Genomic DNA, 23,984 nt, shown 5'->3' on the forward strand with positions numbered 1-23,984 from the left:
CTCTTAAAATAGTGCAGTTTGCAAAACACAGGGAGGCTGTATGTTACTTCTGGTACATTTGTTCAAAGCACAACCACACCCCCTCATAACTTTCTTCTCTCATGCCCTCTGTAGTAATTCCCTCTGCAGAGTGAGTGTCAGGTGAAATGGTCAGAGCTTTGCCTAGAAGACTTGTGCCCTCTAGGCCTGATTACTCCTGCTTTGAAAGTCAAAAGCAGAGTATCAAGAAAAACGAAAAGTACATTCAGGTTCCATACAAGGCTTTTGAATTGTCATGTTGTGTTATGTTCAGCATACTTTTGCAATGAGCTGGTAAGCCTGCTTAGAAAGAACATGAAAAGAAGGTGACTCTTCATCCATGGGCATCTACAACAAGCTAAGGTTTTCTCAAAAAAACAAAACGTGTTGTGATGTCACCACACAAGTTCCATCCTTTATATATTTACATGGGACATTATAACACAAGTGTGAAAGGGGCAGAGTTTGTATTGTGATGTCATGACACATGTTTTGACATTTCCCCCTTGCTGTGGATGCTTCTGTCTCCCCTCTCTTGCAGCCTTGTAGGGGTCATGACCACACTTGGAGAAATGCTGCCTTGGTCTGTCTGTCACTGTACTTTCCATATTAATTGGTAATATGGTGTCAGGAAGGAATTTGTCCTTTATCTTGTGCATGAAGGAGAACCTCGTAGCTTCTGCATGCTAAGCATGTGCTGTCACCGAGTTTTGAATCTTCTAAATTAATAATGAATGCATCCCATGCTTCTAAAAATGCTAAGCAGCAAAAATGGATTAATAAAGTTTTAATAAGTTACGTTCAACATGAATTGGAATAGGAGAATTACTGTCATAAGGCAGCAGGACGTATGGGTGCATTATGTTAAATTTAGCATAATGAATAATTATAATTTGAGAAATTCAGTGGGGTGACCCTTGAGAGTGCCGCTGTGAAAGTTACAATGTGTTATCAGTGTAGTGCCCTTATTTCAGGGTTAGGTCACTGGATTCAATCTTAAGTGCTTTGAACACTGTAGGAACATGACCTTACTGTCTGTCTCCAATACTTTAGAAGTTGTGTCTTTTCCATAACTCTAGAACTGGGGTTACTAGTATTAGTAAAAAAAAAAAAAAGCAAGGGTAGTGACTTGTTTTTAGGTTTTCATAGAAACATGATAAAATATAGAAATCAGACTTCTAGATTTGGAAGCCTAGCTACAAGGAGAATCAAAAATCAAAAAGAAATTTTAAAATAATCTCTGGATAATCTTTACAGAGGAAAGGCCAGGAGAGCAGAAGTAGGGTTAAGAATTATGCATATCCCAGATGGCTTGGAAGTGCTGCTTTAGCCACATTTTTGTCAGTGGAACTAATTGTGATACAGATCAGTTCACAGCCCTTGTAAATGTTGCTTCTAAACTAAGCTAACTTTGACACACACAAAAGGAACAGGAATTTCATCTTTTCCAAAAGCAATCTGTTCATAAATAATCGGATTAAAACTGTGTTACTATTTATGTTTTGGCCATTTAATGTTAGAATTAATTTTTCATTTAAAGTTTTAATATTAGACAGTTTCCAGTCTTTTATAGAATTTAAACTAATGTCAGTTCTCAATGTTTCTGTGCTTGACCATTGTAGACTCTTTCAACACAAGAAAACTCTAACAGCCCTTCTAACAGCCAGCCAGATAGTCAATATGATTCTCCTCCCAAAGGCTGGTCAGAAGAGATGGATGAACATGGCCACACACAATATACCAGTGACTACACCAATGAAAAGGTACACAGTTCTTCATCACATATCTGCTAAAGTAGTAGAAATTTAGTGAGTAAAAATTCTAATGGGTATGACTTTTTTTCCTCATAACTATCAGTAAAGTTCTGAATAACATCAGCGTCCTCTTATTCTCTTTTGAATTTTTTTTGTCTGCTTTTATCCATTTTTATGTTTAACAAACTGTCTTTAAAGGCTATTCTATGTTTAGTTTCCACTTGTGTTGAAAATAAAAATTCTATAATTGCTGATTGTATATCCTCTTAATGTCAGGAACAAGACTTAAGGACATATTCTCAGCTCCATGTTTGCTCCAAAGTTGTCATTATTCTAGTGGTATTATCATCTCTGGACTATGAATATGTCTCATTCTGAACAATTACTTTTCATTTGACTGTACTACAGGAACACTTTTATTTAAGAATAACTCTAAAATGGGTTTGAAAGAGGTACTTTGTGGGATTGAACAGTTTAGTTCCTATTGGTATATTTACATGTATAAAATACAGTATTTAAATCAAAAAGCATACTTTTTAAAATTAAAAGATTTTTCTAGGAGTAGTAAGAGATCAGCCTTGAAAATAAATATTTGCCTGGATGTACTAACAACAAAAACAGTTAAATTATGAATATTTAGTTGCCCTGTCCTCCTTGAAACAGTATGAGGTCCTTAATCTCTGCCTGGAATGGTGAAAGGAGTGATTATATAACCCAGCTCAGAATAAAGATACTTAGAAGTCTGCATATGAGGTAGGATCTTTGTCAAAGTTGGGGATGTGGTAGGAGAATAGAAATCACATGTGCTCCCCTTAAAATAGGGTTCTTTATTGAATCCATTTGGCTGGGTGGACTTAATCCTTTTCCCCTCCTTTTCCCCCTAGCATGGGTGCAGAAAATAGAAACAAATAAAGAAACAAACTGTGCATGAACCCTCTTGCTCAGACAAGGCGGATACTGTTTCTTCTTTTCTTCCAGTAAAATTGCAGAACAGAAAATATAGTGGAAATGAGCTCTGCTATGTTTGAAAAGTTAGTTTTTCACTGTATTCATCCAAGCAGCCACATGCCATCAGGGAGCTATAAGAGTAATTCCGCTGTCTCCTTCTTGAACTTTTCTAAAAAAGTTGTCTAGGGTTTTTTTTTGGTTTGTCTGAACAAAAAGCAGATGGAGAAGGTTTAACAGCTTGCTCAGCCAAAAGGGAGTCTCTGCCTTCTGCTGATTTATAGACAGGTTAGATTGCCATCTACAATTGCATGTAGAAAAAGAGTTGGGAATCTTCTCTCTAGAGATTGTAGCACTCTCCATTAAGGGAATAACAAAGGGCAAAATCCTCTCTATATTACATTTATAAACAAAGTAATATTTTCTCATATTCTTTTGATACATCTCTGTGGATGCAATCTTTGGTAAGAAAATGCTGAAAAATAATCAGCTGTGTTACTGTTCTGTTAGAGGTAATAGGTTCTGCTTTGTACGTTCCTACAAACTATACTTAATGAAAATTGTATGTACTGTGAATTTATGCTTAATTTGGTTATGCGATGGCACTGACTGTTGAAAGTAAGATATTTAGTGAATGTTCCTTAAATTAGGGACTCCCATGGGTTTCCCTTCCAATTGTTTCTAGCCTTGTCTGAAGTCAGCTCACTTTTGTGAAAACTGTTTTATACCTGACACACAAGATTTTCAAATATAACATAATTAGACTTTCAATACTTTCAAAACTGTTCATTGTTCTGCTTTTTAAATTAATCACTATTTTATTAACTTTCTTGTTTCTGAAGTGGGTAAAACATGTAGATGAACAAGGTCGGGCATACTATTACAATACAGATGGAACTCGGTCAGAATGGACATTGCCAAAAGTAAGTAATCAGATACAGCCACAGCTATATGTCTAGTTCTTGATTAGGATCAAATATTTTGAAATTAAAAAAGAAAAAAACTTGGTGGAGGGGGCCCACTTTGATTTAATCGATTAGGTAAATTATATAAACCACAACCTACCACAACCTATATAAACCAACTCAAAGGTGGACTAGTAATTTAATCCTTGTTAATAATGCAACTTTATATTTTGCAAAGAATTACTTTCTACTTCCTGAAACATCACAGCATCTGTGTACAGTATATGCACAACTGCTTGTGTGAATTATTTTTTTAAGCACTTACTAAGAACTGTGATGGGTACTATATATTACAACTTAATTTTTGAAGAAAAATCTGGAAAAAGTGGCCAGTGAAATTCTCCACTTAAAAATAACTGTGTGAAAAGCAGAACCATTCCCTTTGAAACAGATGGTTTTATCTTTTAAAAAATGTGGCAGTCACAATTTGAATTGCCTTTTAAAAGGTAGAAAGATGTAGTGGAATGATTATATCTTGCTAGAATAGGTAATTCAAGGAGGGTTTTTTTTTCCAGTCTTTGATGCAAACCTGAGAAAAATGCCGCTACTTTCAGTACAACTTTTAAAGCAGCCACAATTTGTTTTCAGGCTTGCACAGAATCCTGGAGGAAAAATGGCTTCCTCTGAAGAATAGTAGAGATGCTATGTTTGTTTATGGACTGTGGAGCCAGTTTGATCTAGTGGTTAAGGCACCAGGCTAGAAAGCAGGAGACTGTGAGTTCTAGTCCCGCCTTAGGCATGAAAGCCAGCTGGGTGACTTTGGGCCAGTCACTCTCTATTAGTCCAACTCACCTCACAGGGTTGTTGTTGTGGGGAAAATAGGAGGAGGAAGGAGTATTAAGTATGTTCACTGCCTTGAGTTATTTATAAAAATAAGAAAGGCAAGATAAAAAATCTAAAAACAAAACAAAACCATACAGCACTGTAATTTAGGATATAATAGGGTTTGGTGCTGCATATTTTCACTTCATTCAGTGCAGTATGTTGATGAAGATTCTCAGTCATCCAGGTGGAATTATCTAGAGGTTGAGTCATGGACTTCTTTTCTTTTGGTTAGATACGTTTCGCTGCTTGTCCAAGCAGCTTCTTCAGTCTAGACAGTTGGTTAGGGGGGACCCCCTAAATGTCTTCCAGGGTAGAATATCCTTTGGGGTATTAGACCCTTCTTTGAATAAAATAAACTGTGATTTATTATACATATGAACTGGGGCAAGCCTTGGACGGACTTCAATGCTTCTCCCTCCTCTTCTTCCCCTTTGACAAAGAAAAGTTGAGAAATGGTGTCTTTGTTCTTTTCCAATTTCAAAAAGCAGTGTTTTGAATAGAATAAACCCTAGATGGCTATATCTGCATGAAAAAGCAATTCTCTCTCTTCATCCATATACATCCATATATCCATATCTAAAAATATGCACAACATACTATGCATAACATGCATAACATACTATGTTATTGTACATACTAATAGCAAACTCAGATGCTGAATAGTAACAGCTGTATTGTCAAAATGGAGCTACTGAAAATAGGTGTTATGTTCAGAGTAACTTCAACAAGTAAAATACTTAAGGGGAAAAAATGGGAGGTACTTGCTAAAACCAGTACAGTGAAGTCTTTTATAGTATGGTGATTCTGGGTAGGTGGAAGAATGCAGAAATCAGGGTATGCAAATGGAAGGCAGTCTCCTACAAAGCACATAATTGGTTGGCTGAAAGAAGAGCATATCATACTACAGGTAGTCCTTGCTTACTGACTGCTTGTTCAGTGACCATTTGAAGTTACAACAGTACTGAAAAAGGAGATTTACAACTGGTCCTCAAAGTTGCAGCCGTCACAGTGTCCCCATGGTCGTGTGATCATGATTCAGATGCTTGGCAAATGGCACACATTTAAGATGGTCGCAGCATCCTGCAGTCACATGATCACTATTTGTGACCTTCACAGCCGGCTCCCAACAAGCAAAGTCCATGGGGAAGCTGTCAGGAAGTCTCAGGTTGTGGTCATGTGACATTGTGCTTAATGACCATGGGTGATTCACTTAACAACCACAGCCAGAACTGATGTAAGTCAGTGCAGTCAGTTGATGTTTTAATTTATGATCACATCACTTAGCGATGGAGTTACCAGTCCCAATTGCAGTTGTGAGGACTTCCTGTACTTATTTTTGCTGCTGGTTCCATGTTTTCCTATTATTGTGAACTTAAGGAGGGAGTGCAAATTATAAAACAACTGATACTTGGGGAATTCTCAAAATGCAAAGCAACATAGGTTATGAAAAAGAAATGGCAGTTCTTCATTTTGACTGAAAATATCCTTTTGGAACTAGCCACTCAGTGCACGTCTCTGTATAATTGGCCTCTTGTTTCCCCCCAGTAAAAGTTTCTTGGGGCATGGATAACAGAGTAAGTAAGATATTGTATAGACTGAATTAATATTTCTTTTTGGCTGGACAGTATTGTAAATGTCACTCTTGCATAATCAGGTAGTTAGATGGCAAAGGCTTGACATGGACAGTGAGTGACAAAAATATTAATTTTAGGTGTCCCACAGAATTGTTGGATTCATTTATAGAGCCATTTTAAGACTAAAATATTATAGCATGTAGCAGAGTTCCAAGTTACTAGACATTTTTTCAGCTCTTCAGGAGAGGAGTATATAGATACTCTGCTTGAAGTTAGCAGTAGATACTACTGAAAATACTTCCTAGTGGATTATACGTATGTTATGTTTTGTTATCAGTACAGATTTACAACATGTGGGTTTTATTTTCATTAGTATAATGCTTCACCACAACAGCAAAAAGAAATAATTAAAAGCAGAAGTTTGGACAGGCGACTTCAGGAACCAATAGTTTTGACAAAATGGAGGCACAGCTCCGTTGTGTTGGACACAAATGACAAGGTAGGTATATTTTAAATAACAATTTGGACTTCTACTTACTACATAACCACACTGATTTCCATAAAGACTAATGCCATATACTTTCATGCAATATAATCTCTTTATTTCAACTATCATTTTCTTTTCTACGTTTGTGAAATAATTTGCATTATATTCAAAGATAGAACTTGCTAATTAAAATATCTGTCTCTGAAAAGTTGTATTTGCTTTCTCCAAATAAAATTTTTAAAAGCCTATTGTTGAGAATATATGTGAATTAAGACCTTAGTTTTCAGAGTTTAGAATTGTGGCCTTACCTCAAATGGATCCCCAATGGCTGCTTTTTTACTTTATCTCTCTGAAATCAATAGGTATTAGAGGAATGGTTTTTAAAATGTTAAAATGCATCCTAATCAAAAAACGGTAACAGGGTACAGTAGATAAAATAAAGAGTTAAATAATAACAAGCAGTTAAAGAACACCAAGAATTCAAGCAGTAGCAATGGAAGCAAGAACATAACCAGAATATCACAATGGTTGTTGGTGGTTTTAAGTGCGGACTGGGTTCAGGCCTTTAATGAACCAAGAAAGTCACTGGGTGACTTCATATCTGTCACAACTACCCTATGAAGTAGGTTGTTGTCCAGCCCAACCTATTTCATAGGGTAGTTGTGACAATGAAAATTAAGAGAGGTTTCATGTGCATCCCTCTGAGTTTCTTAGAGGAAAGACAGGTTATAAATGTAATAATTAAAAGATGCAACAGTATTTATTTGTAATTATATTCTGCCTTTTATTGATTGTCATCAATAAGCTTGTGAGGATTGGAATGCTAGGGCTACGCAGCACTTCAGTTCCAATACGTAAAAGTGGTTTGGAGTGCAAACATAGCAGTGCTTCAGGTGCAATCTTAAAAAGGTGTTTTGGAGTACAGGTGAGTGTGACATAGTACCTGTCTGCAACACCTTAAAGCAGCTGTTTCTTTTCCCAGGATTACAGTTCCATCCTGGGAAAGGGGGTGGCTGCTTAAAGGTGTCCCATACAGGTGCTGGGTTCAGGCTCCCTTGTGCTCTGAAGCAATTTTTTGAGATTGTACCCAAAGCACTGCACAGTCCTAGAGCATTTAAATCATGCTTAATTTTAAAAGTTCAACTCTATTCTGTAAAGGATGCAAGCCATTTTTTTTTATTACTTTAAGACTGAAACATAAATTACAATAAACGTTCCTGGTAATATAGCCTCTGAAACTAGTTCTTGTATTTTTACAGTTGCCAACTAATTCTTCTGAACTCCTCTTGCCTAATCCTGCATATTTGTTCCCAACACATCAGGAGCAAGTTAGTATATGAAACATGATTTATTTATAGACCATTTTAGTAGTTAATTAAAACTGAGCTCTCCCAAAAATAAATTATAGAAAAAAGTTAATCAGAGTAAAAATCTTAGTATTAAGTTTACATTCCACTGTTTCAGTATGCCCATCTTTTCCATCCCATTAAAAATCCATGAACGTTGAGCTTGTTTTATTTCTCTTATATAAACATTTAAATGCATTTCTCTTTTCTAGGATTCTCCATTGCCTGCAAAGATTGCATTTCCTGAAAATGAATCCTCTCCTTCCTCACCAAAGCATCAAACCACAGTCAGTACAAATTACAAATGTTCGAGACTGTTTACCTCTATGTGTGTGTGTAAATTGTATATATGTCAGCACATTGGGATAAGTTTGTTAATATATGTTATAAATTATTAAATTTCTCAGGATTAATTTTAACAGAATATGCCTCCTAATTCTTGTTAAGAGTCTGAGACTTTCAAATCTGTGCCTGCTTTCTGTGCCTGCATTGAAATCAGTAGTTGGGAATTAATCTGTGCCAACCATGTGCCTTCCCAGATTGGCAGTTTGTTTGAGGGCATAACTAGGGGTTAGGAAAGCTGGAGCTCATGTGGTTCCATAGCCTCTTTTAATAGAGCTGCATGTCTGCTGGGCATTGAGTTTCTTTTATTTTCAACTGGAATATCAAAAACCCAAAGCTGATCCCCCCTTGAAATTAATGGGGAAAAAACCTTCCTATGTAGTTTAAAGATGGTATACTTAAGAGGGTCTGTTGCTTGCAGTAATCACACGAGTCTGAAAACAAGGGCCTTTCTCTCTAGCAGTACTTTTTTCAGATTATACTACTAGGAATGAACTAGGATTGCTCTGCCCAAAAGCAAGCCTATATTGTATTTATTTACGTGTGAGTGATCCCCAGTGAACATTATGGAATATGTTTTTAAATAGGTTTATATTGGGATTGTAAAATTATATAAAATTCAGAGAGTTATATCTGCAACTTGAGTCTCCATTGTTTTTCTCTTCTGGGAGTATGTATAAAATGAAATAACTCATTTCCTCTTTAAGGAAACAGAAATCTTTATTAAAATTCTTTTTCTTCTCTTCTCCAGGACCAAGAGAAGTATGGATTGTTAAATGTAACTAAAATTACAGAAAATGGGAAGAAAGTCCGGCAAGTACTACCATAGGGTTTATAAGTTTTGAAATCCTAATTTTTTTTAGTATCAAAAAAAATTGTTGAGTAAAAATTAACATAAATTTACTAATCCATTTCAGAATACATATTAAATGTTTAATATGAACTCAAGTCCTTTCAAGTTACAGTTTTGATTTTGTCAAGTATTATACTAATGTATGAAATAGTCACTGTGATAGAAGATTATTAATACATCTTTATCAAAGCAAATCCCATTGATTCCAGTGGAAATTAGAGAGTTGATCAAAATGTTACAATGTGAATTATCCTAAGAAACATGATTAGCAGAAGAGTTTAAATTTAACTCTCAAATCTTAAATGCATTATTAGCTTAATTTTCATTGGATCCCCCCCTCCATTAGTCTTATCACAACATATTTTCATTGTGGTGAAATTCATAGATATTGAGCAGTTTTTTTATACCTGTTCAGACTGTAGACTGAATATTTTAATATGTGTGAAAGTAATACTACAAATATACCTAATATATTCTGTAAGAACTCCTGTGATGAGTTTGTCTAATAAATACATAAACTATTGTTTTTATGTAACCTTATTCCTGCGATTTGAACAAGTGTCTACCTTGTCAGTAACAAGCATGCCAATAAACACAACAATACTGTTTGCTGAGTTATCATTGGCTAATTTTGGCATTGCATTCTTGACTATGTACAAATATCTACCTCCTCTACAGAAAGAATTGGATGTCATCCTGGGCAGTATTGCAGGGTTCCTCGTTATTGTTTACCAAGACTCAAGGAAGTGGGACTGGTTGGGTAAGTACTAAAAGATTGTCAGTTTTCCAAAAATGCATTATGCAAATCATTTTTTCTCCTTCAGGCTGTTAGTACAATCATAGCTACGTTATGTGAGTTACATGGGTTGGGATAAACTGCATTAATGAAGAAGTGACTCTTATGGATTAAAAAAAAATTTGCAATCTCTCTTTATCAATTTAGATGCTAATTGAACATAAATTGTCTCATTAATGGAGAAGCTATTTTTCTGTTCAAATTAGCAAGTTGTACTTTAAACCAAAGGAACTCAAGATGTGGCTTAATGAGTGTCTTAAGTCATGATAAGTATCCAACTTCCCGAAGTCAATTAAGGCAAAATAAAAAATAAGTCCTTTGTCTAGGACTTTGGGCTCTCACATTTGATACTGAATCATTAGGCGGTGTTACAGAGTTTTTCTATCTGATGCAAGAATTTTAACAAGATAATGTGATAAGCTTATAATGTTTCCTGTACTCTTGTTCTGATTAATGCTGGTAGTACAAGATTTCCTTTTTTATAGGTAAAGGCATGCTTCTTTTGAAAGCATGTATGATGGAGTTTTTGATTTAACCTGCTTCCTAGCCAGCTTCCTTGCCCACTTTCAATTGTATATCCAAAATCACTATAATAAATATGATTTAATTTAAAATGTCAGCACAGTCATTGATTACAGTTAGGCCTCCTTAATCACTGACACTTTCAATATATTTAACAAGTCTTAGTATAAATAAACTCATTCTCTTCTATAAATAAACTCATTTCTGGTTCTGCTTATCATTGTGGCAATGCTGTATATTTCAAAAGCTTTTGTTTTTAAGGAGGCTGCAGTTTTCCTCTGGATTTAGCAGTAAATCATACCTCTATGAATCTATCCAATTACTGACATCTTTTCCAGAAATCTTGATTCCTACCTTTTGATATCTCTGACTGTCCAGAGATGTTTCAGTGGCATCAAGATTACTACTTTCTGTGAAATGAGCAAAAATACTGTTCTTCTAGTCATATGAGCATATCATAGCTCTTAAGAAAAATGAAGGAATGGGGGGAGGAGGAAGAGGAGGAGAACAGTGCACTCACATTATAATCTGAAACCCTGCAAACAAGTTATTTTAAGTAATGGCAATATCCTATATATTTTATAATCACGAAACAGTCTTATGATTATATTGAGCAAGAGCCTTTTCTAATAATGCTTATGTGTATGTCCTCATTTTTTTTTTCACCAATGCTTTTTTGTTGTTATTTCAGAAGTTTGGGGTCAATCAGTCTAAACCAGAGTTCACAGTGGATCTCAAAGGTGCATCTGTTGACTGGGCTTTAAAGGAGAAATCTAGCAAGAAAAATGTTATTGAGGTAAACTTAGTAGGAAAAAGAAATACTGAGCCAGTCATTTATTGTTGTAAATTGTAGAAGAATGTATAGAGGCAAAAAGCAAGTTGGGATTATTTCAGAATATATGCTTTGTTTTCGTGGTAACAATATATTTTTGGGAACACATAAAATATGAACTCTGATTCTAATGTCATGATTTCTTTTATTTTAAAGCTGAAAACACGCCAAGGAAGTGAACTGTTAATTCAGTCAGATAATGACATTTCTATTATGGAATGGTTTAAAGTTCTCAATTATGCTATAAATAATCAGGTAAGTGTAAACCTTTTTTCATCCAGAATTATGGTCTGTCTAATATTTGAATCAATGTAAAGCATTATCTTGAACCAGAATAGAGAACTGAATCAACCTGTGCTCTTGAATGTTCAAATGGGAAAATGGTGAGATGTTTTTATGAATGGTAAATGACGATTACACCCATTTTGAATAAATATATGCATTATGTGTCAGGGGTGTCCAATATGGTTTAGCTAAAACCAAGTGTAATATGTATTTAGAAAAAGTAAATTCAAAATCCAAATAAATCCTATGGAACAGCTGTATTTACATTGTATTGGCTTTATTTGGAATGTTTTTACCAAGGTAACTGAATGATGGAGGAAGAATTAGGAGCAAACAGTTTCTAGCTCTTTGAGAAGGATTGAAATGCTGTGCAGATGTTAACTTTTTGGTAGATGAGAATTAGGGCCAGAGCAAACAATCGTAATAAATGGTTCACTAGAAGAAGTGGACTGACCTCTACTATACTATGCAGAAAGCATTGAAAATTTATTGATATTTGCTTCTGTTTGTTATATGATGTTGGAAGGGCAGTTATTCAAGATTGTCCTTTCTGGAAAGGCCTAAAAATGCTCTTTTTGATCCTGTGATTCCTGGCCTTCTTTTGTCTGGTAGCAGTGTAGGCTTTCATTGATGGGCTCCCTCCTTTAATAGCCAAGTCATTTATGGGCCAAGATGAGTTTGTTAGGTTTGGAATCATTTATTTTGTGTGGCTTATTTATTGGCCTTTTGTTCTTCTACAATTTCATTTCATTTTTGCCTATGGAATCAAGGAAAATAAAGGTCTTGAACTTTAAAAAGGGTTGAAAGAAACCTTAAATTATATTGACTGATAATATTAATTATATTGCCATCAACTCAGAGTCGACTCTTGGCAACCACATAGATAATTTTTCCCCAGGACACTGCCCCAACTTGGCCCTTCAGGTCTTCCAGCTGTGTACCTATCACCATTGTAAATGAGTCCATTTACCTTGCTGCTGGTCATTGTCTTAATATTAAAGGCACTTAATATTTTATGAATGCCATCTCTATAGAAAGACATAAAATATCTGTGCCTTTAGAAAATTTCATGTATATGATTTAGGTGACTTCTTAAAATAGTCATATCTTATGAGCCATTATTATCCATACTATATATTATAGCTTTTGTATAGATACTTGAAGATGTATCAGTGTGTTCATAATTTATCTGAGATTTGAACTGAGAACTGTCAATTCATTCTCAATAACTACTTTACTAATAAAATTGCAGACAGGTCTTAAAGACTTCCTTTAGGCCCAATGCCAGCCTTCACAGATAAATATTCCAAAGGAAAGTCATGGTAGTCTTCAGATTCCCGATTTTCATTTAAAAACTGTCTGGTTTCCAGTGCTTCTGGAAGTAAAAGATATAAATCAAAGCACGTAGCCATTATTCTGTCCATTTTGTAAGAGAAGCCTCTTCCTGTTATTCAGTGATATTAGCCAATAATTGAATGGTTCTAACAATGATTTTCATGCACTGTGTCTCAAGTATTGTTTTACGTTTTTTGTAATGCGAAGGAATTTCTGCCTCCTAATACAAAATTCAGAAATTCAAGCTTTTAACATAGCTGTAATTGGGCAATGGTTTGTCTACTTCATAACAAAAGGAAGGAGGAGACTATATTTCTAACTCAATTCTTTATAAAATGGTGACTTTTCTCTGTTTGTAAATGTTTAAAGAAATTATTCTGCCACGTTACACATGTGAGAAAGAGGCTAAAAGGCTGTGAGTTATGCCAGCCTTTCAAAGTAATCGAGAATTATGCAGTGGATAAGGGATGTGGGAATGCTGTAAAATAAGCTTTCAGAGTGGTCCAGACTTTGATGTCTAGTCCCCTGGAGTGTTAAATAGGGCTTTAAAAAATATTATTATTATTTAGGGAAATACAGTGGGGAGAAGGGGAGGCTGAAGTTGATTGCAATTCATTAAAGAGAGGAAAGATGTCAAGTATATGTATTGTAGGATGTTAAGTAAAGCTGCACATTTTTTTCTCTTAGCTCCTGGTTGGGGCGTTTCTTTCTGTCTTCGAGCAGGTTGCTCAGAAACTAGTGTTGTAAAGAATTCTATTGTGAAGATAGCTAGCATCTTGTATGTTAGAGAATAAAATTAAAGGGTGAACTGCAAGCTAGACCGTTTGGTTTTATATAGTTGATGAAGCCCATAAATATATTTACTCACTACATTTATATCATGCCATTTTCTTGAACATGGCAGTCAAGCATTTGGCTTCATGATTGATACTGAACACTCCTTTAGGGTTTGAATTGCTTCTTTGGATTTCATCCTTAGGATTTTAGATGTGGATAGATCCCAGTTTTACCTAGTTAAACAAAAGGGTTTGATCTAGTATATTAATTTGCATGGTCAACCCTATCTATTTTGGTAGACCTGCTGTCCAGACTGTTAAGTCACTGAATTATTAGAAATGGTAGGCCTGTTCTCTGATGCTACCAGACCTTTGTAAATTAAATATGCTAACAGGCATAAAATCTATTGCTCTAGGAAGAAACATCCAGTACCAAGAGAATTGGGATAGTATGAAATTCAGGTAATGCAAAAGTTGTATTATGTTAGCTGATTAAAAAATTAGCTGAATAACAGTGTGAAAATGAGCTCCCAGCTCTGACCAAGTGTATCCGCTTCTCCACATCCTTACCACAAAAGTCATCCTCCACGGACTCTACTGCTCCTTCTCTAGAAAGCTCACCAGTGTTTCTAAATTGAAGGAAAGTTCATTGCTTTGCAAGTAGAAAATCCTAGATTTAACCTTACCTATCTCTGTAGAATTGTAAACAACAGCCTAAATCCCTGGACAGCTGCAGCTAGCTGACCTAATACTGAACTAGATGAACCAGGGTCTAAGCAGGATAAGTCAACTTCTCATATTCATGTTCTAGAACATGAGATACTTTTCCTAACAAATCTGATGAAATTATCAAATTTATGAAAGAGGATGGCTGTACATACTAATAGATACATTTCTTGTAGCAGTAAATACCAAGGAGGCAAATTATAGCCATTTCCTACATTGCAACCCCCATACCCTTAGAAAATACCCTGTGGAATTTTAACAGTATTGCATGTTCTGCTAATAAATCGCACTGCTGCAATTCAGTATGGTTTTTTGGAACCTGTGGGTGTTTTATCACTTTTGTAATTAATGGTAAGAGTATATGCTTTGTAATTAAATTGTAATAGACATATTTATAGGTCTTTCTGGTGTGTGCTTGTACCTGTTCAAGTTTCTTTTAGCTGTTGAAGGGTGGTGTCTTTTTAGATAGATTATTTGTTTCCCATTTGTTTATATTGTTTGTATCTTGAGGCTGGACTGTTTTATTGCTGGAACGTCCTAGCTGTGATTCATCTTAAAAGACAAGGCTGATTGGATGGAGATACTGTTAAAGAGTATCTGAGAATATTGTCCTATGATTCCTTTTTACTTTTACCCTAAGTGCTTCTAAACTCAGAGCTGTTATATAGCCTTTTAAGTTTGAAAAGAAACTGTGGTAGGAGAAGCCTCGTAATTCATTAATATCTTTCCATAGTTGCTGTTTGTTTAGAAATAGTAAATTTGTAGGCTTAGATTATTAAACAGTACTCTTCTAAGAAAAGGAATTGAGAGGAAAAAGTGCAGTGTTCCTGTAATCCTAGAAGATACTTGATTGACAAGAATGGAGAACTATGTTTAGGTTAACATTAATTATTCAGTAATACTGACTGTGGCTTCAAGAAATGGATCTTTACCAAACTGATTGTGTGCTGAAACACTGCCCCATCATGACATCAGGTTTATTTATTTATTAATCTGATTTTTAGGCCACTCAATTCCAAGATCTGTCTGGGTAGCTTCACAAGATTAAAAACCAAGAAAACAGCATTATATAAAAATTATATAAAAAAGAACACAGTCAAGGGAACAAATAAAAAATACCCTGTCCCATCATCACCAGTCTAAAAGGTGCACCAGATATCCTAACCTAAGGCCTAGGGAATGAGTCAAGGTTTGGGGCTCTCTGGAAAGCAGCTGGGGATGGGAGCTGTAGAAATCTCTAGGGGAACACTGTTCCGGAAGGCAGGTGCTGCGAAAGAGAAAGCCTGCTTCTTGAGTCCCACTGGATGTCATGACTTAACGGTACATGAGGCAAGCTGACTCTGTCTGGTGGGCAGAAGCTATGAGAGACAGATGGTCCTTCAAATAGCTAGACACAATGTAATGTAGGGCTTTATATTAATAACCAGTGCCTTGAATTGCTCTTGGAAGCTTACCGATAACCAGTACAGCTCATGAAACAGAGGGGTCATGTTGGCATAATGAGATAAAAACCAGGTCTAATGCACAACCTTCACTAATGATCTGGGACAGGTTCATGGTGCCCAGACTCAGTGCCACCCAAAGGAGGGTTAAAATCTCCAAGGACCATCAGCCTTGGGGAATCAACCACTAACACAACAATGGAATCAGGCAGCTTAAGCAGGAACGTTACTACATAGCAAGGAGGCTAGTATAATAGCAACAAACCCACCTACTCCTCAAATCCCATCTTCAACCACAAGGTCTCACATCATCATCATCATCATCATCATCATCATCATCATCATCATCATCATCTTATCCTGCCTTTTATATATTTTGGTCAACTTAAGGTGACGAATATACTTACCTGCCTCCTATTTTCCCCACAGCAACAACCCTGTGAGGTAGGTTGGGCACAGAGAGAGTGCCTGGCCCAAAGTCACCCAGATGGCTTTTATGCCTAAGAGAGACCTAAACTCACAGTCTCTTAGTTCCTAGGCCAGCACCTTAACCACTACACCAAACTGGCTCTCATGGCTCTCATCATCATGGTTGATGCCAAACATGAAACCCAGGCAAGCACATCTCAGAGAGGGGGACTTCTCCCCATGGCCCACATAGGCCTTGGCTATACTGATCAAGTCAGTTGACTCTTCCACAGTCAAGTTATAGATGAGAATAGATTTATTACACATCAACTTGGCATTTAATAGCAAAAGCCACCAAGAATCCAGTGACTTAGCATTAAAGATGAACACTGAGGGCTGGCATCTGGGAGCAATCTCAATCATCAAACCCGCTGATCCTATGACCAGCCCCCCCTTAGGTTCCTGTCATATCTTTTCCTGCCCATCACTAATCTGATTGTAGAACCTGTCCTCACCTCTCTCCCCATTTGAGCCTTCCCCACTTATTCCCGCCACCCTTCCAGGCCATGATGCATCCAGGCCCCATTCCACACCTCTCTCAAAGACACAGCTTTCTCCAGTTGCTCCTGCTCCCTATCAGTCAGTAGCCAAAGGGACCAGGCTAGGCACCCAACCCTCAGTCATTCACTTCCCGACAAATTCCCAATCTAGTCCAGAATGGGCCAGTGTTAAATCTCAGATCAGGCAGCTAGCAACAGTCTCTCCCTCCCACCTGACAAATGGAGAAGAGTCCAGTAGACTAATAACATTAGACCAAAACCTAGGCCAGATGCTGAACAAACATGCAGTTTCTGAGAAACTGCAAAATGCTTTTGTAGATAATATTTATGTATTATATCTTGCTGGATAATTCAGGTAATCATCTTCTAGTCAGAAAGAAGTAGAAATATAACACCATGAAGGCTGACACTTCATGGTGTTATATTGACTTACTACCTAGCTCTGGCCTGGGTCCACCTGACATTTTCATGATTTGGTATTGCCAGTTCAATGTAAGATTGTAAAAATTGATATAAAAAGCCATCAATACTGAAACTAATTCTACATATATTTCATTTATAAAGTCATAGCCATACAGTTGTAAGTGGCTTGGCCTTGTTACTGATAGACTCCTTTCCAAAGTATGTGGAAACTGATCTCATGTTTATGTTATTATCCCCTCTTTCTTCTTTTTCTGTGCATGGGGGATGTTTTAAGTAATATACACAACTTGCTGATTCCAAACACACTGTTCTAGTGTGGCCTTGTAATGGTATGGTCAGCATGGTCCAGAGGGGGAATACTTTAGAACATTCTGGCGTTCTCCAGAATATTCCATTGTCAAATTGGTGACTTTTGCATATCCCCAGCAGAAAGGTATGAACATGCCATTCATTTTGGAAAATCTATATTGGTAAGGTGGGGGAAGAAAAAAGAGGACTCTTTCAGATTATATAAATAGCTGTTATCAATTTTAAGATCAATATACTCAGTTTCATTAAGTGATGTTGTTGTACTTTGAAATCATATTTAAAGAAATACACTTTATAAAAGCATATATTATGCCTTGTAAAATAATGTTATAAGAAAACAACTTAATTGTTGTTGTTGTTGTTGAATTACAATAGACAGTAGAGTCTGATGAAGCATTAGATGATGAAATGCCAGATTCTCCTGGGCTGGAAAAACAAGACAAAGAAAAGGACCATAAAGATTCCAAAAAACTTCGCTGTAAGTTTCAATTCTACAGTAAGCGCATATGCTTTTGGGTCATCATTACAATGAAAAGACATTTTATCTCTGGGAAACATCAAAAACTTAGATATTATCAATTTTCTCCATTATTGCAGTAAAGGAGATATCCGAGCTTTCTTTTGGTCAGATTTTATTGGATAAATAACACTTAATGTAGTATTGCAGGTTGTCCAATCATCCTATGCTTATTTCAGCTAATCAGAAGTTCAAGAAGTATCAATATCACCACATGCTGTCAGGTTTGAAAGTGAATGTAATGAGATTTTTTTCCTTAATAAATGCTTTCTTAACTGTGAAACTGTAGAGACCAACATCAGTGCTCCTTTTTTTGCCCAGAGTGGGCAAGATGTAGTTAGCCATTGCTACATTTAGAAATAGGCTTTTTTCAACAGAAGTATAAAGTGAGTTTTTACTGGCTCCAGTGTTTTTGCAACATAATGGCAAAGAACCTGAGATATTTTTGTTTATGTTCCTGCATTGCTTTGTAGGTTGTAACCAAAGGCTAACATAGAAAAGTAGAGCCAAAAGAAGATACAAGGCCACCATCAGTTTAGCAAAATCTGAAGTGTGCTCCAACTCATTCTCCCCTTCCTCTATCACATTTTATTTTGGAGCACCTGAAGAAAATAAAAGCCAAAACATTTTGTTTTAGGTTTAGATTTCTGTTTTGTTTGTCATTTTAATAAATACGTAGTTTTTAAGTGAAAAACAAAAAAATTCCAAAATCATTATATCTGGGGAGGCTGAGCTTATCCTGCCTGGGTGGTCTTGAATTCCATTCTTGTGGAAGACATTTATGGATTTGGCTAGAGTATGTTAGGTTGGAACAGTGAGAGAACATATATTACAACTAAATATATAGGGAAATAGAATAATTAGTCCCTGTATTTACTCATTCATGCATTCAGAATTCTATGCCTCTCTATTCTGAATTGTCTAAGCAAGTTCCTCTTCCCATAATAAGATTAAAACAGTTCAGAAACCAAAAGTAATATAATCAGTCATAACTCACCCCATTTATTAATAGTGCCTACATCCTTGGGGACAAAGTCACCTTTCCATCTTGTCATCAAAAGCCCTCTGAAAGAGCCAGGTTTGAACCACTGTTGCTCACCTTGTATCTGGGGAACGTTGCTTTAGAGAGGGGTGGCCATCACTCAGAAGATTCATGCATGGAGTCCCTGATGACCACACATTTTCAGAAGTGGGACTCTTTATTTGCTTCTCTTTCCAATCTCACCGGCCAGGTGGATTCCACCTGGAGGAGGTGGTCTGGGAGATACCTAGGCCCTAAGCCATATAGGGCTTGAAAGGTAACATCTTCAGTTGAACCTGAAAGTTAACTGACAGCCAGTGCAGCTCCCATATTAGAAATGTCACATGAGCAAACCTAGACATGCAGCAACTTCTTGAATGACTGCTGCATTTGAAACCAGCTGCCACTTACAGATGGTCCTCAGGGGCAGCCCCATGTAGAGTGAGTTGTCATGTCAAGGGCATGAATGATCATCAGCAAAGTCTCTCATTCCAGGAACAGTAAAACTGACACAGAGTATGTAATTGTGTAGAGGCTCTCATAACTAAAACCTCTACCTGCTGTTCTAGCAGGAGCCATGAGTGAACCAGCTCTCCCTGCAGAAGCTCTAGCCCATCCAGAGTAAGAGACAGACTTTCTCCAGTATCAGTCAGCTTCTGAATTCTAGCCACTCCATCTTGCTAGGGTTCAGCCTAAGGCTGTTTCTTCCCAGCCAGACCCTAACAGTCTCTGGATATCAGGACAGAACCTTCACCTCATTGCCTAATTGGCCATGTGGCAGTGTATCATTTGATGATTCCTCTTCTCTCCTCTCCACATGTCAATGGGTGGTCTCTCCCAGTGGTGTCATGTATGTGTTTTACTGTTTTATGTTTATACAAGGAACCCATCCTAGGGAGATGCCTACATGGTGCTTGAATTGTTATCTGAAGAAAATAAATGTTAATATGAATAGAAATTCAAAAAAGGTTACATAAAGGTCAGACATGCTACTGTACTTCTGTTAATCCTTAGGTTGCATTTCAGTTCTTTCCCATAAACATCTTCTGAATGATTATACTATTTTTTTTTCCCTAAGGAATTCAGTATTGACATATTTTATAAATTAGAAAATATTTAGCTTAAACCTTGTCAAATATTATATGTAGTACATTAGTTTTTCTCTTTCAGCACTAAAAATATCCAGCAGCATTGATTCTTCAGAACAGAAGAAGACCAAAACGAAACTGAAGAAATTTTTGACCCGCCGACCTACGTTACAAGCAGTCCGTGAAAAGGGCTATATTAAGGGTAAGGCTTTTTAGTTTGTTAATCAAGAAAATTAGAAAATAAGTTTTTCATGCTGATTCCTTGGATATAAGGAAATAGCTGTTTCCTTAGGAAATGGCAGAGACATTGTGGCTTCAAAGCATTATATTTTTAAAATCTGGAGATTCATATTGCAGACCCATGCTGCAACTAGCAAGAAACATAAAGATGACTGAATATAATCACAGATTTCAGTATATCTCTTAGAAGCTGATTATATATACCAAAAGAGCAAACGAGGCAATTAACTTGCTTCCATTAGATTTAGAGAAAATAATCTTCGCCATCTAGAATGTCACATTTGTCAATAAAAATACAACTCACTATTGACAACATTATGATTGTTTTCTATCAGTATGCAGCATTAAGCTGCTGGAAAGTATGGGAATCTACTTTTTGTCAGAAACTAGGTTCTTTACCATTTTTGTGGTATGGGGAAAGTTAGGAATGTTGTATTTTAGGATTCGGGGTAAAATAACACTACAAAACTAGGTTTTTTGGGCCACTTGTTTCCTTACCTGTGACTTCGGAAACTTTATATTGCAAATATCAAACCTGATCAAAACTCAGGCGTTTTATAGATCATCCATCTACTTTCTAGTTTTCATCAGGATAATAGAAGGGCCTGTTTGAAAAAGAGTAGATCATTAAGTGCTGTAAGAACACAAAAACTGCTATAAAATTGATCCTTTAAATTTTGCAGTAAAAAAAAGAGAAATCTTCACTGTTCCCTTGACATCTTTAAATTCAGATGTTTCTATCTGCTGAAGTGAAGTGAACCAAAGAGCCAGGATGGATTGTCTGTCCTCAAAATGTGATTGAGGAGAATGATCCATAAATCCATAAATAAACAAACAAGCAAACAGGACAACTTTAATTTTACAGTGTTTATAACAGATAGCATTTCCAGGAACAAATTCTATAGAAAAGTACATGTGGGTATTGGCAGATGTGTCCTCTGAAAGCTGTCCCACCATCACATATATTCCTTGAGCCTCCAAAGGTTTTTCAGTCATGACTTAGAGATAAAATATGAACTGAGAAAATTGCTAAGGGTTTATTGGATCTAATACAGTGAGAGTTCAGTGCTAAGACTGAGATATCTAAAATTTTATATGTCCAAGTTCATGATCTTACTGACCATATATATATCAGTTTTTATTCTGTATAATTCTAAGAAGTTCATCTTACTAGGCTATAAATTTAATTTTTCTGTTCTTCAGATCAGGTATTTGGCTGCAATCTGAGCAGTTTGTGTCAAAGAGAAAACAACACAGTGCCAAAATTTGTGAAGCTGTGCATTGAACATGTTGAAGAACATGGTAGGAAGAAAGTACTTCTTGGTTTTTTAGGATTAAAGATTATTTTATTTAACAAAAGAAATATGTCCAAGAAACATATATGGGTGTAGTGTTTTAAAGAAAATTTTAAAATTTATCTTAATTGCTAGAAACACTTATCTAAAAAGTTAGAATATCACATCTTTCAGTGTAAAATTGTTTCCACTCCATAATGAATACTAGATCCTTGATTCAACAAAAATTAAATGCTGCTGTGCTGAGTCAAGTAGGTGCACTAGATGCTTCAGTTATGATGCTGTTTTGCTCTTCTGTTTTAATATTTGATAGTGTAGTCCAACATATAACCAAGTGAATTCCTCTGGCTCCAGGATAAGTGTGTAAGATTTCACTCTGTTTTTTAATGTTAGTTAGTATAATTTGCTTTAGTATTATTCTTATAGGATTGTTTTTCAGTGTGCTTCCTCACTTTCTATATTGCCAGTTCTGATAAATGCTGTCAAAGCTAATCCACTGGAAAAGGAACTTTGACTCATCCAGTGAAGAAAGAATATTACATTGATTGGCTCTTCTGTCGTCATATTGGATGACAGACATGTGAGAATGTCTCTCCCAGTCTCCCAGTTTCAAGAGTACATGCTTACTCAGCATAGTGTGTTTGGGGAGAGAGATGTTCCAAGTGAAAATAGCATTCTCTCCAAATTATGGCAGAGGATCCCATGAGAGAAAAGAATGGGAAATAAACCTAGATGTGCTTCACATCAGTTTTTTGAGGTCTTCAAAATTCACACTCCCAGATGGATCTGAGAAACAAAGTTCATATGTTGCTGAAATGTTTCTGTTAATACGAACAGAGTTTAATGAAATAATCTATTTCTTAAACTGCTTATTTTACCTATAATTTTCATTTTAAAGTTTTTGCTTTTCCTTTTCAGTATCAGAAAATAGCATGTATAAGATTTAATAAGTTGTAGGAATGTTTACTGACAAAAAATTAAATGTGTTCTAGGATTGGATGTTGATGGATTGTACAGAGTCAGTGGTAATCTTGCAGTAATACAGAAGCTAAGGTTCGCAGTTAATCATGGTAAGTTCCTATACATAAAATTTATTTGCAGTTAAGTTCCTTGATTGCTTTATAAGGGCTTGTCATAATAGGTTCTAACGGATTATATTTTTAGTATGACATAGAAGTCTGTATATTTTTTACTGTTAGGAACATCTAATGAGATAGTTGTTAGAATTGCTTTTTTAGCTGAATATGCTTCCCTTTGTATGAACTACAGCAACAAAAGCTTATTATGACATAGCTAGACCAGACAATGGTTTTTTTCCTATTTCTTTCAGATGAAAAACTGGACTTGAATGACAGCAAATGGGAAGATATCCATGTCATTACAGGAGCTTTGAAAATGTTTTTTAGAGAATTGCCGGAACCATTATTCACTTATAGTCATTTCAATGATTTTGTCAATGCCATTAGTAAGTATTTCCTCAACAGTCTGCTCATCCTAAGAGTTTCACAGCAATTCACAATGGTAGCCCCCATTGCATGCAAGGCTGTATCAAAATTAAAAATGGAGTTCTAAATGGTCACTTTTCCTTAAGTAGGAAGCCAATTATTAACTGTAACTTCTTTCATCTGCATTATTGGGATAAAGTTATATAACTCTAATAATTAGAATTACAACCAGACCACCACTAGATGGAAGAAGGGGGTTAGTGTCCAGATTGTTGTATATATTAATCCTAATAAAATGGATTATGGCTCATTTTATCTTACTGGTTTTCTAGATGCTATAGAACCCTTAGTAGTTAATGCTGCAATAGCCCAGTATTGTTAGCAATGTTCATTTTAGCCACTAGATGGTACTGGGTATTAGCTAATGTCCTCCCAATATACTCTTAAACCATGAAAAGCAGCACTGTACATAGAACTTGTATTTTCTGTCTCTGTCTAGAACAAGAGCCTAGGCAACGTGTTTATGCTGTAAGAGATCTGATTAAACAGTTACCAAAGCCAAATCAAGATACGATGCAGATGTTGTTCAGACACCTCAAGAAGTAAGTAAATGCATGGAAAAGAAATGCAACTTAGTGTGTATTTACATAAACAAATGGAAAAATATAATTCTGTAATGTTTCTAATTTCCTCTTGAGGGCACCTTGTCCAACCTAAACCCCTCAATCTGTTTTTTTAAGAAAATGAATGCGAACATTTCAGAGCAGAGTTGCTTTGTGTGAGATGTGCAGCTATATAAATGTGACATATAAATAAACAAACAAATAAATAAAATAAACATAGCTTTAAAAACCC

The 23,984-nt window shown here is 36.0% G+C and overlaps 1 protein-coding gene across 1 annotated transcript in view; it reads left to right on the forward strand.

Annotated features, from left to right (window-relative positions):
• The window catches only part of ARHGAP12 (Rho GTPase activating protein 12), a 50,939-nt gene that overhangs the window by 22,761 nt on the left and 4,194 nt on the right, over positions 1-23,984 (forward strand). The window contains exons 4-18 of the mRNA XM_088150135.1: positions 1,641-1,781; positions 3,560-3,640; positions 6,455-6,580; positions 7,828-7,896; positions 8,127-8,201; positions 9,008-9,073; positions 9,792-9,869; positions 11,119-11,223; positions 11,416-11,514; positions 17,899-18,001; positions 20,232-20,351; positions 21,593-21,691; positions 22,677-22,754; positions 23,015-23,149; positions 23,629-23,731. Coding sequence (XP_088006261.1) covers positions 1,641-1,781; positions 3,560-3,640; positions 6,455-6,580; positions 7,828-7,896; positions 8,127-8,201; positions 9,008-9,073; positions 9,792-9,869; positions 11,119-11,223; positions 11,416-11,514; positions 17,899-18,001; positions 20,232-20,351; positions 21,593-21,691; positions 22,677-22,754; positions 23,015-23,149; positions 23,629-23,731 — 1,478 coding nt within the window. The remainder of the gene's footprint in view (positions 1-1,640; positions 1,782-3,559; positions 3,641-6,454; positions 6,581-7,827; positions 7,897-8,126; positions 8,202-9,007; positions 9,074-9,791; positions 9,870-11,118; positions 11,224-11,415; positions 11,515-17,898; positions 18,002-20,231; positions 20,352-21,592; positions 21,692-22,676; positions 22,755-23,014; positions 23,150-23,628; positions 23,732-23,984) is intronic.

The sequence above is a fragment of the Python bivittatus genome, unplaced genomic scaffold, assembly GCF_059951505.1.
Source record: "Python bivittatus isolate LINGU-HERP-01145 unplaced genomic scaffold, Pbiv_v1 ctg000610_np1212, whole genome shotgun sequence".
Lineage (NCBI taxonomy): Eukaryota > Metazoa > Chordata > Lepidosauria > Squamata > Pythonidae > Python > Python bivittatus.